The sequence below is a fragment of the Agelaius tricolor genome, unplaced genomic scaffold (assembly GCF_023055355.1).
Source record: "Agelaius tricolor isolate 1412-34295 unplaced genomic scaffold, bAgeTri1.0.p SCAF_4, whole genome shotgun sequence".
Classification (NCBI taxonomy): Eukaryota; Metazoa; Chordata; class Aves; order Passeriformes; family Icteridae; genus Agelaius; species Agelaius tricolor.
This window is the reverse complement of record NW_027269264.1, coordinates 23,899,298-23,912,762: the sequence shown is the minus strand read 5'-3', so window position 1 is coordinate 23,912,762 and position 13,465 is coordinate 23,899,298. Positions and strand designations below refer to the sequence as shown.

General features: G+C 34.5%; 1 protein-coding gene across 13 annotated transcripts in view; it reads left to right on the top strand.

Annotated features, from left to right (window-relative positions):
• Nucleotides 1-13,465, top strand: part of VPS13A (vacuolar protein sorting 13 homolog A) — a 108,050-nt gene that overhangs the window by 71,704 nt on the left and 22,881 nt on the right. For 7 of the 13 annotated variants that reach the window (XM_071424887.1, XM_071424888.1, XM_071424894.1 and 4 more), the window contains 10 exons: nt 2-148; nt 3,637-3,675; nt 4,671-4,799; nt 5,491-5,624; nt 7,064-7,193; nt 7,549-7,784; nt 9,774-9,927; nt 10,784-10,930; nt 11,492-11,573; nt 12,878-12,947. In XM_071424887.1, the coding sequence (XP_071280988.1) occupies nt 2-148; nt 3,637-3,675; nt 4,671-4,799; nt 5,491-5,624; nt 7,064-7,193; nt 7,549-7,784; nt 9,774-9,927; nt 10,784-10,930; nt 11,492-11,573; nt 12,878-12,947 (1,268 nt within the window). The remainder of the gene's footprint in view (nt 1; nt 149-3,636; nt 3,676-4,670; nt 4,800-5,490; nt 5,625-7,063; nt 7,194-7,548; nt 7,785-9,773; nt 9,928-10,783; nt 10,931-11,491; nt 11,574-12,877; nt 12,948-13,465) is intronic. The other 6 variants (XM_071424890.1, XM_071424891.1, XM_071424899.1 and 3 more) reach the window with 3 other exon arrangements.

The following is a 13,465-nucleotide window of genomic DNA, read 5'->3' as shown; positions in this document are numbered from 1 at the left end:
GGTTGGTATCACCATAAACAATAGCAGTTTCAATATTACCAGAATTGTAACCTTCACTCCATTTTTTATGATTTCAAATAGAAGTAATTACACTTTGGAAGTAGCTGAAGAGGGCAAGGAAAAGTGGATTCCCATTGTTTTGCAACAGGTAAACTTATAATGGAACCTATTCCAAGTTGTGTCACTAAGGGAAAAAAACTGGTTTGAGCATTCTCTGATGGAAAATGTGAACCATATGTAGTGTTCCATGACAATGCTTGACTATACCATGCCTTTTCAATAAATGATCTGTATCTTTTACCATTTCTCAGTATTCAGTTAGGACTTACTGTAAAGCTGGTTTACATTGTAATTGGAATTTTTTATTCAGTCACCTTGTATCATAACTAGTATGAGATAAAGACCTCTACTGTATTATATTATTACTGTATTATCTCTCTGCAGTGGCACTGGAGCTTCTGTTCAGTTTAGCAGTGGTATGTGGTAGAATATTTTGGTTGACCTGGTATACATGAAGCCACTTAGGTATGAGGAGAAATTCCCTCATGTGATTCAGTTCAGATGATCCAAATGGTTCTTCTGGATCGAGTCTCACTTCTGCTACTAAGTGCTCAATGCATACTTCCTAGAAAGAGATCCCTGACCGTCAGGCCAAGTGGTGTGAAAATGGGTTTAGGGCTTTTGTCTGTGCTGCAGAGACTTTGCAGACTGGGTGTGCATCTTGGCGGTTTGCACTGCAGTATCACACAATTTGTTTTATGTGTTTTTGGGTCTTGGGGCCATCATGCCTTCCTGCAGGACATGTAGGGAAAGCAGTGCTTGTTTGGGGTACTGTTGGAGGTTTCTTAAAGCTGTAAGTGATCTGTAGTGCCTTCTGGGAAGAGTGAATCCTTCCCCTTCCCCAGAGCCTTATCCAAAACAGTTTAGCCTAAAAAATAGTGTGGTTGAAGGCCCAGTTGATTTCCTTTAAAATCCTAGAAGTACAAGATTGTTAGGCTTGGAAAAGATTTCTTAAGATAATGTATCAAGTCCACCCAAAAACCTGGCACTAACATAAAAAAATCAACACAAAAATAAATCCCCAAGTGCCACATCCACAATTTTCTTAACACTTCCAGTAATGGAGATTCCACCACTTCCTTGGGCAGTCTATTCTAATGCCATACTTTCTCTTTAGTGAAGAAATTTTTCCTCATAGCCACTTTATATGTCCTCTGGTGCCATCTGAGGCTGTTTCCTTTGGTCCTGATGCTTGGGGACCAGCTCCCCCTTTGCCACAACCTCCTTTCAGGCTAGTTGTACAGCATGATAAGGTGGCCTCTGAGCCTCCTTTTGTCCAGACAGAACAATCCCAGCTCCCTCAGCCACTCCTCCTAGGACTTGTGCTCTAGACCTTTCAACAGCTCCATTGCCATTCTTTGGACACACTCCATCACCTCAATATCAGCATTGTAAATACTCCAAGTGGTTACTAAAAATGCTTGCAAACCAAATTGCAGAAGTTAAAAAAATTATGTTCAATGAGATTCCTAACCAGATCTTTCTATTACTTTTTTGGTACCTTCAATACATGCTCCTTAGCTGTGCATAATATCTTTAATGATACAGTCAATAAAGATATGCCATTTAAATAGCATTATTTCACTTAATGAAATTGATATGTTGTTCCATTGTGATTTTTGTTAAGTGTGCATAAAGGTTTAGATCTTTAGATGTTGAAGTCGCTTCAGCTTCCCATTATGCTTATCATTTTCAAAATAAGTTTCTTTGCTTTTACTCAACAATAGACTGATTGTCATATACCTGCCTGTTTGTTCTATTTCTTAATATTCTTATGTTCCTCTGAACCAAGGTTTTTTGCTTGGCGTTACATAGTTTTTGAGTTCTTTACATGTATAATTCCTCCTCTAGTTTATTGATAAAGTTCTGAAATGACTACATCACTATAATAGTGTATGTGTAGTAGTATGGGCAACTTCGTATCTAATTTCTTACTCTTAGGAAATATGGTCAGATGGTATTACTTCTTGTTTTGTGGTTTATATTTGATATATCTTTGCTATTAGAATGAGCTAAAATATTCACAAAAAGTTATAAAATTTGTGCAAAAACTACTCAAAGGTAGTAGTTTTGGTAGTTGAAATAACCTTCTGCATGTATCATCCCTAGGTTTCCATGTTGGCTGTTTTATTTGTATGCCTACAGGATTTTCTAGCTTGTCCCACAAATGTCAGAGTTTCTTAGGTTTCATAATTAGAGTTTCATAATTGTATTGATTAAATCTTAGTCTTCTTTCAGTAATAAAGTATCCAGGGAGGACTAAGATCCTGAGTGATCTTAGGATCACTTCTAAAAACTTGTAAAAAGTTGGATATGGCAGTTTACCAAATAGAGGTGTACAAGTCAACAGAAGAATCTGTATCCCCTTCTAAACCTGTTTTCACATTGTGTCGATATTTTTCCCTTTGATAGGCGGTCTCTAAAAATCCATGCTGTGACAACCTTGGTCTGCTAGGGTTGTTCTTTTGTAATTCAGTCGCCTAATACAATATCCAATTTTCATTTCTTCTGAATGTAGGTAGTATCAAGCCTCTGTTGGTCTGTCTTTGATCTGTCTCTGTTCTTAATCCGGAACAATTTCCAGGAGCAAGTTTACATCCGATGCTGTTGCCAAGATGGGTAGCTCTACTGTTCTGATAGTCTAGATTTTTAAAATTAATGCCTATAAATTTTGGAGTATTTCTCACAATACTCTCTTACATTAGGAAGGAGATCTTCAAAAAATGAAGCAGCTTACTGAAATGTTAATGCATATTTTGGCTTGCTCCTTTCTCCCACTATTCTATTTTTTTTTGTCATTTTAAGTTAAGCGGAGACTTTCCTGCTGATTTTTTTTTTAATTCACTCTTCTTTCTTAGTGACAGATAGCTTGTCTTTTCAGGAAAGAAAGCAATTCTTATGTAGAACTTATCTTCTCTGAGACATCTTCCATGTCCCATCTTTCCCTGTGGAAAGTACTAAATATATCAGAAACCTTAATCACTATTTCTAGAAAAATGCATTGTTCTTCAAAGATTGCAATAGAGTTTATTGGACAGTGATTAGTGTGCAGTGGTTTGCTAAAGACAGTCCTTTGAATTATGCGTAGTGCAAGGCAGTTGATCAACAATTATCCTTATAGAAAGAAGACATTGCTGAAGACTGTTCATAAGACCAGTGCTAAATATAAAGATCCCACTGTGGAAGCAAAAATGTTGTATAAATATAACATCTGGTGAAGCACTTAAAAAGTGTGTGGTAAAAGGCTTGAAAATTACATCATTATGTGACACAATCTCTGGCTAAAGTCTACTACAAAAAATTTTCAGTTCCTTATAGTTGATTCTGTAATGTCTTGTTTAGCCAGTCTTTTTTACTTCTTTGGTTTGGATTTTAAACTTCCATTTACTATTGACTGATTCTTCTTGAATTTCTTCTGGGCTCTGTTGATTCCATGTTGAGACTTACATGCTGAGTTTTATTATAATTTACAACACAATTTAAATTTCCTTTGTCTGTGGGATACATGTTGATGTAAATTACACCTTCAATCTTACCGTTTAACTATATTTTTTTCCTTTGTCTTCCTGCTTCCTGTGGTGTGAGAAACAATGGGAAAGGGAACTTAGTGGCATGGTAAGTTGGTGAACTAGCCTTTCACCACTGAAGAATTAATTCTAGGATTCAGATGCAGTTAAATATGGACATCTCATTTCTTAAACTATGTTAGAGAAAAATGGTTCTAAAATTTTGGATGCTGCATGTCAACAGTTTGAAATATGGGAAAGATGGTCTGTCTAAAAAGACTTTGCCTGTTGATAGCTGAGATTTACTATTAGTCATAGCTTGTTCTTGTGGTAGGATTCAGTTAAGAGAGTTTTCATTAGTTACCATTAAAACTTTTGTCTTCTCTGTCTCCTGGTTGTCTCCATTTATCAAGCAAACAATTGAAGAGAGATCGCCTTTGATATTTTTAAATCCACAATGGTTATGATTTCAGCTGTGACCATGAATAGCAGAAAGTGCTCTCTGATTTAGCTGCCTAATGCTTCATACTGTGTGTTTTATACCCATATACATATGTGTGTATATATGTACTTTTAGATAGATATGAAACGCTTTTAGAAGGACTGCTAGTAGCTGATGCCCTGTGTACTCAAGTTACCCTGGGGTGGCATTTATGCTAATGCCCCATTTTGTTGTCATTCATTATCACTGTAAAATTGATTTTAAAATTTATACTTTTTTTGGAAAAGGTCTGCTAATGGAAGAACAGTTTAATTTTTTTTATTTTACCAAGCTTGGCATTTTCAATGTTGTAGTTATTTTATACTCTAGATTTTATGTACTTTTTCCATTTTAAATATACTTCTTTTTGTGAATATGGAGTCTTACCGTTTCCACTTTAGTTCCTTACTCCTCACTTTCTTCACTATAGTCAGAATTATTTCTTGACTTCCTTTTAATTTACTGTATTCAGGTAAGTGATAACTTTCAGGGTTTTTAGATAGGGTTTCTGCTTCTAATTGATACACTTTTCGATAGACTTTATTAGATGAATTTTGGGCCAATGTGAATGGCATTTAAAGCCTGATTTTGTATTTTGACTTTGAAATTTCCAATTTTTCTAGTGCATTCCTTTTTGGCCTGAAAATGATGCCAACAAACTGCTTGTTAGAGTTGAAAATTCTGATCTCCCTCCAAAGAAGATAAATTTTGATCAGCAAGAAAACTGTCTTTTACTGCATTTGGACAATAAGGTAACATACTGCCTTCCATATTTACACGTTAAGTAAAACAGCATAAATCACTTTTTAATTTTCGTTCTCAAAACTTTGCAACTATTGCAAAACCTTAGATGAAGAAAATATTATGTTTATGCAAATGCATTCGCATGCTCTCTCTTTTGTGTGTGTACAAACAGATGTAAGTAGGTATTCTGTTTTAAGTGCTTCTCTGGGGAGCAGTTCTACAGGAGCTAAAATAGAGATTGGGTGAAAAGAAGCAAATATTCTTTAGAGAAGTATTAATAATAGTTCTAAAGTAACACTGAATAACTTTGACTTCACTAAATTTACTTGTATGTTGCAGATAGTCTCATCTAGCAGTAGTTTTTAAGTAGGTGAGTGGTTTTTGTAGTATAATGTTCTTGAGGCCATGAATGTTTATGCTTGTAATAAGGAAGGCTACTCTACTACCAGTCTAAATTTTCACAGTACAGAACTCTCCTGCATAGTTTTAATTACAAATTGTAATACCTGCTACCTAGTATTTAGATCAAGGAAATATTTTGAAGGTATGGTAAAACAGCTTGTTTTACTACATGATAGTTTTATCTTATGATGAGAAGAAAAGTTCTTCAAAATATTTAAATTACATTTGCTTTGCATTTACATTGGCTTTGGAAATCCATTCTACTGTTATTTACTTTAAAATTTTTACAACTGATAGCTTGGAGGAATTGCAGTGGATGTTAATCTGACTGAACATTCTACAGTGATTACCTTTTCTAATTACCACGATGGTGCAGCTCCATTTCTGTTGATAAACCATACCAAAGAGGAAATTATTGAGTATGGACAAAGGTATGTATGAAGAGGTTTAGTGTGGATGTTTGCATGGAGACATATGAACTATAGTTTTGTATATTGTAAGCATGCATTCTCTAAAGAAGCCTGTCTTGAGGAAATGGCTGTCAAATTTTGTCAGAGCACCCAAAAATCTCTTGCTTGGTAAATTGAAGGCAATGAATTGTTAGCAATGTTAAATACTGCTAGGTAGTTTTACAAGTGAGCTGTTTTGTGGTGTCTTTTTATATGAATTTTGTGGCCTTGTGACATTTACATTCCTGGTGGGGAGCAAAGGATGTGCTTTTCTGGAACTGTGCAGGTCCTGACTGTGCAGAATAAGTAGTGAAGAAAATTTAGCTGAAAGAATGGGTTCAAATTATGTGAGATAGGGGATGAGAGGTAGTTACATAAATTTTGCCAAGGCAGGACAAAACTAAGATAATTTTAATGAATATTGGTCTTCTGCAGTGAGTGAATATTTACTTCTGCACCTGTACACAGTTACACTCTTCTCTACCAGTAATGTTTTTGTAACGCTTTGCCACTGTATGCAGATACTGAGCAATGCTGAGAAGTGTATACCTGCATCATTCTTGAATTATTTATTTTTAAAAGCCAAACAGCCTATTATTTTCTCCCTTCAGTCAGTCAGAGCAGTGTTGTTTAAAGATTTTTACTTGGAAGGTGGAAGAGTTAGTCAAATCCTGTTTGCTTCCTGTTTGCCTAAAGAATGATTGTTTGGCTTGTTTTTTCTTTGTAAAGATTAGTAATTTTTATCTTTTTAGATAAATTGTGGGAATCCCTATTGTCAATTTAATTAGAACAGAGTACAGTGTTTCATATGTGGAAGGGCCTACATTTAGTCCCAACTGCCTGACCACTTTAGGTCTGATAAAAAAGTTAAAGCATGTTATTAAGGGTGTTGTGCAAATCAAGGGCTTGTGGCATCTCGTGCTTCTCATGAAAGCCTGTTCCAGTGTTTTGAGAGAAAATCTTTTTAATGTTCAATCTAAACCTCCCCTGGCACAGCATGGATGCAAGGGAATGGCTCAAATAACTGGATCCTAGCAAGCAGAGATGAGCATCTCTCCACTTCCTCTCCTGGGGTAGCCTCCTTTCACAGAGCTGTAGAAGACAATTCTTCAAGTTTTTAAGTATATGTGAGGGGGAATGGACTTAAAATGTTGATCACAAAGGGGGAAGAAAATGAGTATATAAAATTTACTGTATATACTTTATTTTTAAAGTATATATATGTATATTAAAGTACAAATCCTCATTCTTACTGCTGTTGTGAGAATGTTTTTGTGCATGTTTTTTCATGCATAATGTTATTTTTGTTCTGTTCACATTACTTGAAAATATTATTAGTGTTCTTGTTGAAATGCTAGAATGCAAAGGTCACTGACACAAAATATTCATTGACATTTGAATTTAAAATTACTTTGTTCTAGCTCCCTCAGTGAATTGGAAGACTGCCTTCAGCCAAATAAAGCAGTGTTGTATACTTGGGCAGACCCAACAGGATCTAAGAAATTAAAATGGAGGTGTGGAAATAGAACCGAGGAAATTGCTGCAAAAGAGGTATTTTCTTTTTATCAAAATCTTTTAATTGTGTAATTTTATTTTTATATGTCCATTATCAGTGTATGCATGAAACTCATGTTTAATGAGCATAATCAGCCGTCTCATACATGAGTTCCAAACACAGAACAGTAACAACACTTTGTTTGCCGGAGCTTGCTCAAGTAAGCAGTCTTCCGTTGAAAAGTGTCACTGGGTGTGTGTGTGGTGAGAGGTTGTCATAAAACTTTGTAATTACTTCTTTTCCTGTACCTTAAAAAAAAGTCTGCCTTTGTTGTGTTGCTAAGACTGTGGCTTTTTTTTTGGTGATGTAGAATGATAATAGCATTGTAAAAACTTTTCCTCTCATTTGTAGGACAAAATGGAAGTACTCAGTTTGGATTCTAGAAAAGTGGTCTATTTAATGTCATTTTATGAAGGTTTGCAGCGTATTGTCCTGTTCACTGAAGATGAGAATGTATTTAAATTGACATATGAAAGTGTAAAAGCAGAACTAGCAGAACAAGAAATTGTTCTGTCTTTGCAAGATGTTGGAATTTCATTGGTTAATAATTATACAAAACAAGAGGTGTCCTACATTGGAATTACAAGGTAACTTACGTTGTGTGGAACAGTATAAAATGTTTAACTTCAGGTATTTTCACTCTATGTATTTCATTTTGGCTTGTGCTGAAAGAGCAAATAGAGGTCTGGGTTAATAGTGTTCAAACCTAATGACTACATTTTCCTGCTGCCAAGAGAAATGCTTTCACTGTATTTTGTTCTAATGCATATGCTAACTGTATTTAGATGTATGTGGTTTTGGAATGTGTATTTGTAATTCTGTGTAGCAGACTTCCCAGTACACTGGGCAGAAAATATTTCCTGTCCAGGTAGTTTGAGAAGTGATAATAGAGTTTTAAGGAGCAAAGTCTGCAAATAGTTTGTGTCAGTGGGTTTTGTTATCTTCACTACACAAGCAGCTGAATTCTGCACTGGAAATTTTGATGCAAAAGCTTGTAGGTCCCTTTAGTTTTGGTTGATTAATTATGGTGGTCCACGGCTCTACTGCTTGGGTTTTACTATAATTATACATTTCAGATGGAAGCAGAAAAGAAATTATGTAATGCTTTGGAAATGTGTGCTATCATATATTTGAACAGAGGCTCTTTGTAATCATTAAGGGACACTTGAATATAATTGCCATAATCCACACACTTCTTTTTATTCAGTTATGAGGTTGACAGAGTGAGAGTTGTTTTTTCTTGATTAATTCTTTGCACTTTACTGAAGAACAAACAAGCGTGAAGTTCTCATACACATAGGCTTCACATAATCATATCCATCATTTTCTAAGAAAATTCCAGTCCTTGCCCTCACCTGAGAAGCTGTGCTCTGATATTTAGGCAGTGGAAATACTTCATTAAAAGTGGCAGCTGATTGCTAAGATTCACAATAGTGTTGAGATTTCACTAAATTTGTTTTTCTTTGAAAGCAGTCATCCATAGTAGTTTGTCTAGTGCTTATAGTTAGTTTTGTTTTCTTGTGAAACCCTGATGAGGTGCCAGATTTCTTGAAAATGGATAGCAGTACTGTTGAAATTGGCTTCATTTTTTTAGGAGCAAGGAAAAAACCCTAAAACCCAAAAACAAAACCAAAAAAGGTGGAAAGAAAAAAAAAAGGAGGAAACTCTCAACAATCAAGATAGTACTCTTTTTTGTAGTTGTTGTTTTGAACTTCAGCTCACCTTTGTTTTTTCTGCCATTGATGTGTCTCAATACAGACACAGATATAGGTAAAAGAGGTTAGGTGGCTGTGTCTGGAAAGCTACATATTTTTATAGTCTAGAGAGTAATTTGCGGGAAGAAGTATCTTCTACCTGCCTGATAGTGTTGGTTTGTGCCCTATTTTATGCTTTGACTGTAAGGTGAAGTCAAGCACAGAGCTTTTCACAGAAGCAGTGGGAAGAACATCTAATGCCCTTTAAGGTTGTTTAATTATTTGCATAATAAAACTGAGAGACAGAAGAAAGGATAGCATTTTTAAAAAAACAAACAAGAAACAAACCCAAAACTCCCACCATGAAATCAGTAGAAGAAACATGTAAAACAAAACCACCTCTTGATTTTAGATGGAAAGACTAAATAAAGCTGTCAAAAATAAGACACAGTGCAGGAGGCATTTTATCTTGACTTGAACTTTTCAATTTGTAGTAAATTTAAAACGCCAAAGTAATTGCAGGACTATAAGCAGAAAACTACATTGAGATTGTAGGACAATGGATGTCAGTGCTACTTCTTTGATGGAGCTTCCTTAGTATCACTACATACCCATCTTCATCAAAGTGGGGAGTTAAACAGACTTGTTAACTTTTTTTTTTCCCCATCATAGTGGAGAGACTGGCTTCTCTTTAGTTCCAAGAAGGCAGTGCATGATTTGGGTCGCTTCTGTTTGCTACAGTAGTGCTTTATATTGTGCTTTCTCATCCCTAGTTACAACATATTAAAAGTCACACTGAAGTAGGTATGTTCTTTGTGTTCTTGAAGACTTGTTTTCAAAAAGCTAATACTTCTCTTTTGCTTCTTTGTTTTGTTTTCAAAGTTCTGATGTGGTGTGGGAGACAAAACCGAAGAAGAAGTCAAGATGGAGACCAATGAGTGTTAAGCAAATTGATAAATTAGAACAAGAATTCAGAGATTACAGTGAGCTAAGCCCTTCAGAAAATAAGATTATTGAGTTGGAATCGAATGTTTTGGTAATACTGATAGTTCTCTAATTTTGTTGCTTATATGTATGCACAAGAAAAAGATAATATATCAATTTTGCTGTCTTTGATAAAACTTACGGTAAAATTTGAGATGATTGATTTGCCTACTTCATTTGAAAACACTTCTTTATCTCTGTATTAAAAAGTGCAGGAAATATTCCACAAACTTGATATATTGCTACAGACATTTTGTTGTTAGTGCCTGACTTTGAAATTGAGGTGTACCATTTTTGGAGCTTGTAGTACTAAATATGTGTAAAACTACAGTGAGGAAGGTTTGCATTTGGTTCATGTGTTATACCAGTAAATATATTAGTTTGGGGTTGATTTGTTTGTTTTAGCCTGAAATCCTGTATTTTCAAAACAGCTTGTTGTGGAATGATTTAGCTGTCATTCAACCACATAAAATTGAAAAAGAAATTTCAGAAATTATTCTGGAATATAGAAGCACATTATGCTTCAAATGCTCAGTCCTTGTGTATAGATGAGTTCTAGGCACTCATTAGAAATGTGCTCTAGGAAAATAAACACTGGATAGATAAATGATCCAATGTTTATGCCAGTCATAGTCCATTACACTGTTCAGCTTTTCTTCTAGATAGCTATGTGGTAAATGATAGTAACCCCCAAGTAATGCACTACTTTGTAGTTTTATTTCTATTTTTAATTTATGGCAAAATTTGTTTGCTTTAAATAGAGAGAAATTATGACATCTAACTTAAAAGGTTCAGAACTTTTACTGCTAAGGTTTACAATATTGGTGAACAGTGTAAATTTTTAAGTATATGAAGCAGGATTTTAAAACACTTGACATACTAAATTTTCTCTAATAATAATACAATAGGTATGTTTAACTCCTAATGGAATGAACATGACAATTCAACAGCCAAATGAGATTCCTATCAGAAGAAATTATCTGCCAGCTTTAAAAGTGGAATACAGTTCCTCTGCACATCAGAAGTCTTTCAGAATTCAAATTTACAGGATACAAGTGAGTCATGTCAAAAAGTCGTTGTTACTTATTCTGAAGAACAACTTTATGGAAACTTGGGTTCATTTCTAGAATTTTTTGGATTTCTCATGTTTTCAGTTTAATAGTAAGCATTGGCTTTTACATCAGTGCTTCTCAATCTTTGAAAATACTACTTAAGTGCTTCTTGGAAAAAAAGGAAGACAAATATGACATTTCAGAAGAAAAATATTTGGCATTCATCTTACTTGCTTTTTCTTGGAGCATTTCTGTATAACAAGCAAAAAGAGAGGTGAAATTTCTAGTCTTGTTATGCTCAATATTTCAAGAACAAATCCTTTGCAAATCTTTTGTGGACCATTTATTACTACCAATTTGAAGAAGCTTTCCTAAATTATTATAATTTAATTATTATATTTTGAAAATAGATATATTTTAAGTACAGTAGTGGCTTTTTTCTGCTTTTGGATTGGTGGAAGGCCACAGGTAAAGATCGTATCTCTAGAGTTTGTCCTGGTCTTAAAATATTTCACTATTGAAAAGCTAATGTGATGCACCTTGTCCTGTCCTTACCCCTACTAGATACAAAACCAGATTCCTGGAGCCATATTTCCCTTTGTGTTCTATCCTATTAAACCTCCAAAGTCCATCACCTTGGATTCAGGTTTGTTCTAGTTTAACATAATCCTTCCTTTTAAAACAAAAGATAACTTGCTTGTACTGAAGTTAATAATTTTATCAGATTTTTCACTTTTATCATATTTTTCACTTTTATCACTTTTATCACTTTTCATTTTTATCAGGTGAAGTCTGCATGAGCTTTCTGACTACAGATAATACAAATAATAAAAGTAGAAGTAAGGAAGCAGTTACCTACAAAGAAGATATACAGAACACTGTTTCAACAGTTAACAATTAACAGAAAAAAAGAAAATGTCTTTGTCATTATGATACCTTTTAAGAGCATCGTTTTGGCACATTACTTAATTGATTGTGGAGAACATATGACATGAAAGTTACTTAATAAATTTAAAAGGAGGTTTTCAGTTCAGACCACCAGTAAAATTTAATGCTGACTAATACATGAGAAGATTGGTCTGTTCATAAGATAAGTTTTGGTAGTTTTGCTGGTAGTGAATCTGTTGCACTGTTTCTGTGCTACTTACATTTGGAGTTTTGGGGCAGTGAGGATTCACTTGCCGTCTTTAGTCTTCCACTATTTCCCTACTGCTCTAGTATCATGCAGTGCATATCCTAGTAATCTATCTGAAGTAATCTTAGCTACCAAGAAAAGAAATGTGCCTAAGCTCAGAGTTGTTAAGTGAGGCTTATAAGCTCTCCAGTTGGCAAATTATATTTTGTATGGTTTTTAGGTAGCTTTCTCCATTGCTTGGAGCATAGAGCATAGAGCTCAATGCTGCTATACTACGTGATGAGCTGGAGTCTTTCATTAAGTTTTTTACACTGAAGTCACTTGGAAAACCTAAGTAATATCAAAAGGGATTCTGGATAGAGACAAAGAATACTGCTTGCAATTTTGTTCAGAAGCTAGTGAGATGTCAGTTGCTCATTCTGAATATGATTGGTTTTAAGCTGCATTGCATGAATCTGCAGAATTCATTTTTGTTTGTTTAGTTTACATTTTTGCATCAGCCATGGGAAAATCTTATTCCATGACTAAAGAAATGACATAAATCTAATATTATATCAATATTAACTTGCTTTTAAATGAAAATGGTACATTTTCAGTTAAATAGTATTTTGATGTTCCATTTAATCCTTGTCTTCCTATTACTTTCTGTTCCTGCTCTTTTCCCTGTCTCAGTTGTTTACCAGTCATATCCATTATGTAATCCTGTTGTGCAGGATTGAAAAAACCCTGAATTACATTTTCATAAAAAAACTTATGAAATTATGTATGTCATATAACAATCTGTGCTGATCTCTTTTTATTTGACAACTTTACAGCACCTAAACCATTTACTGACGTCAGTATTGTCATGAGAACTGCAGGACACTCACAAATATCACATATTAAGTAAGTATTTTGACATGTTCCATCTCTATTGCTATTGGATACATTATCAAGCTTTAAAATTAAAAATATTACAGAGGTAAACATAATGAAAAGTAATTTTAACACAAGCTCAGTCTTGGAATCTCAGAGCATTTTAACAGAGGTGAAAGCTCAGTGTCCTTTATTATCCATGTAACTGAAGAATAAATCAAGGATTTTTAGATGTCTTTTTAATGCGTGTTTTTAGTCATCTTTATTTAGAAAGGAAATCTGTGTATAGTTGTGCTATATACAGTGTTAAATGCTGCTATGTGTTTAAAATGGTTTTGGTTATTTGGAAATGTGTTTATATTACACCTAAGTGGGAAGCCTTCTTTTCACCAGCAATGATGAATCCCTCAAAAACCCCACAAAACAAATAAAAAAAGAAAATCAACAACAGATACACGCACAAAAATACAACACCCCAAAACAAAAACCCACACCAAAATAACCCACCAAAACCAGTACCTGAAGTTGTGTAAGTGGTCTAACCAGTA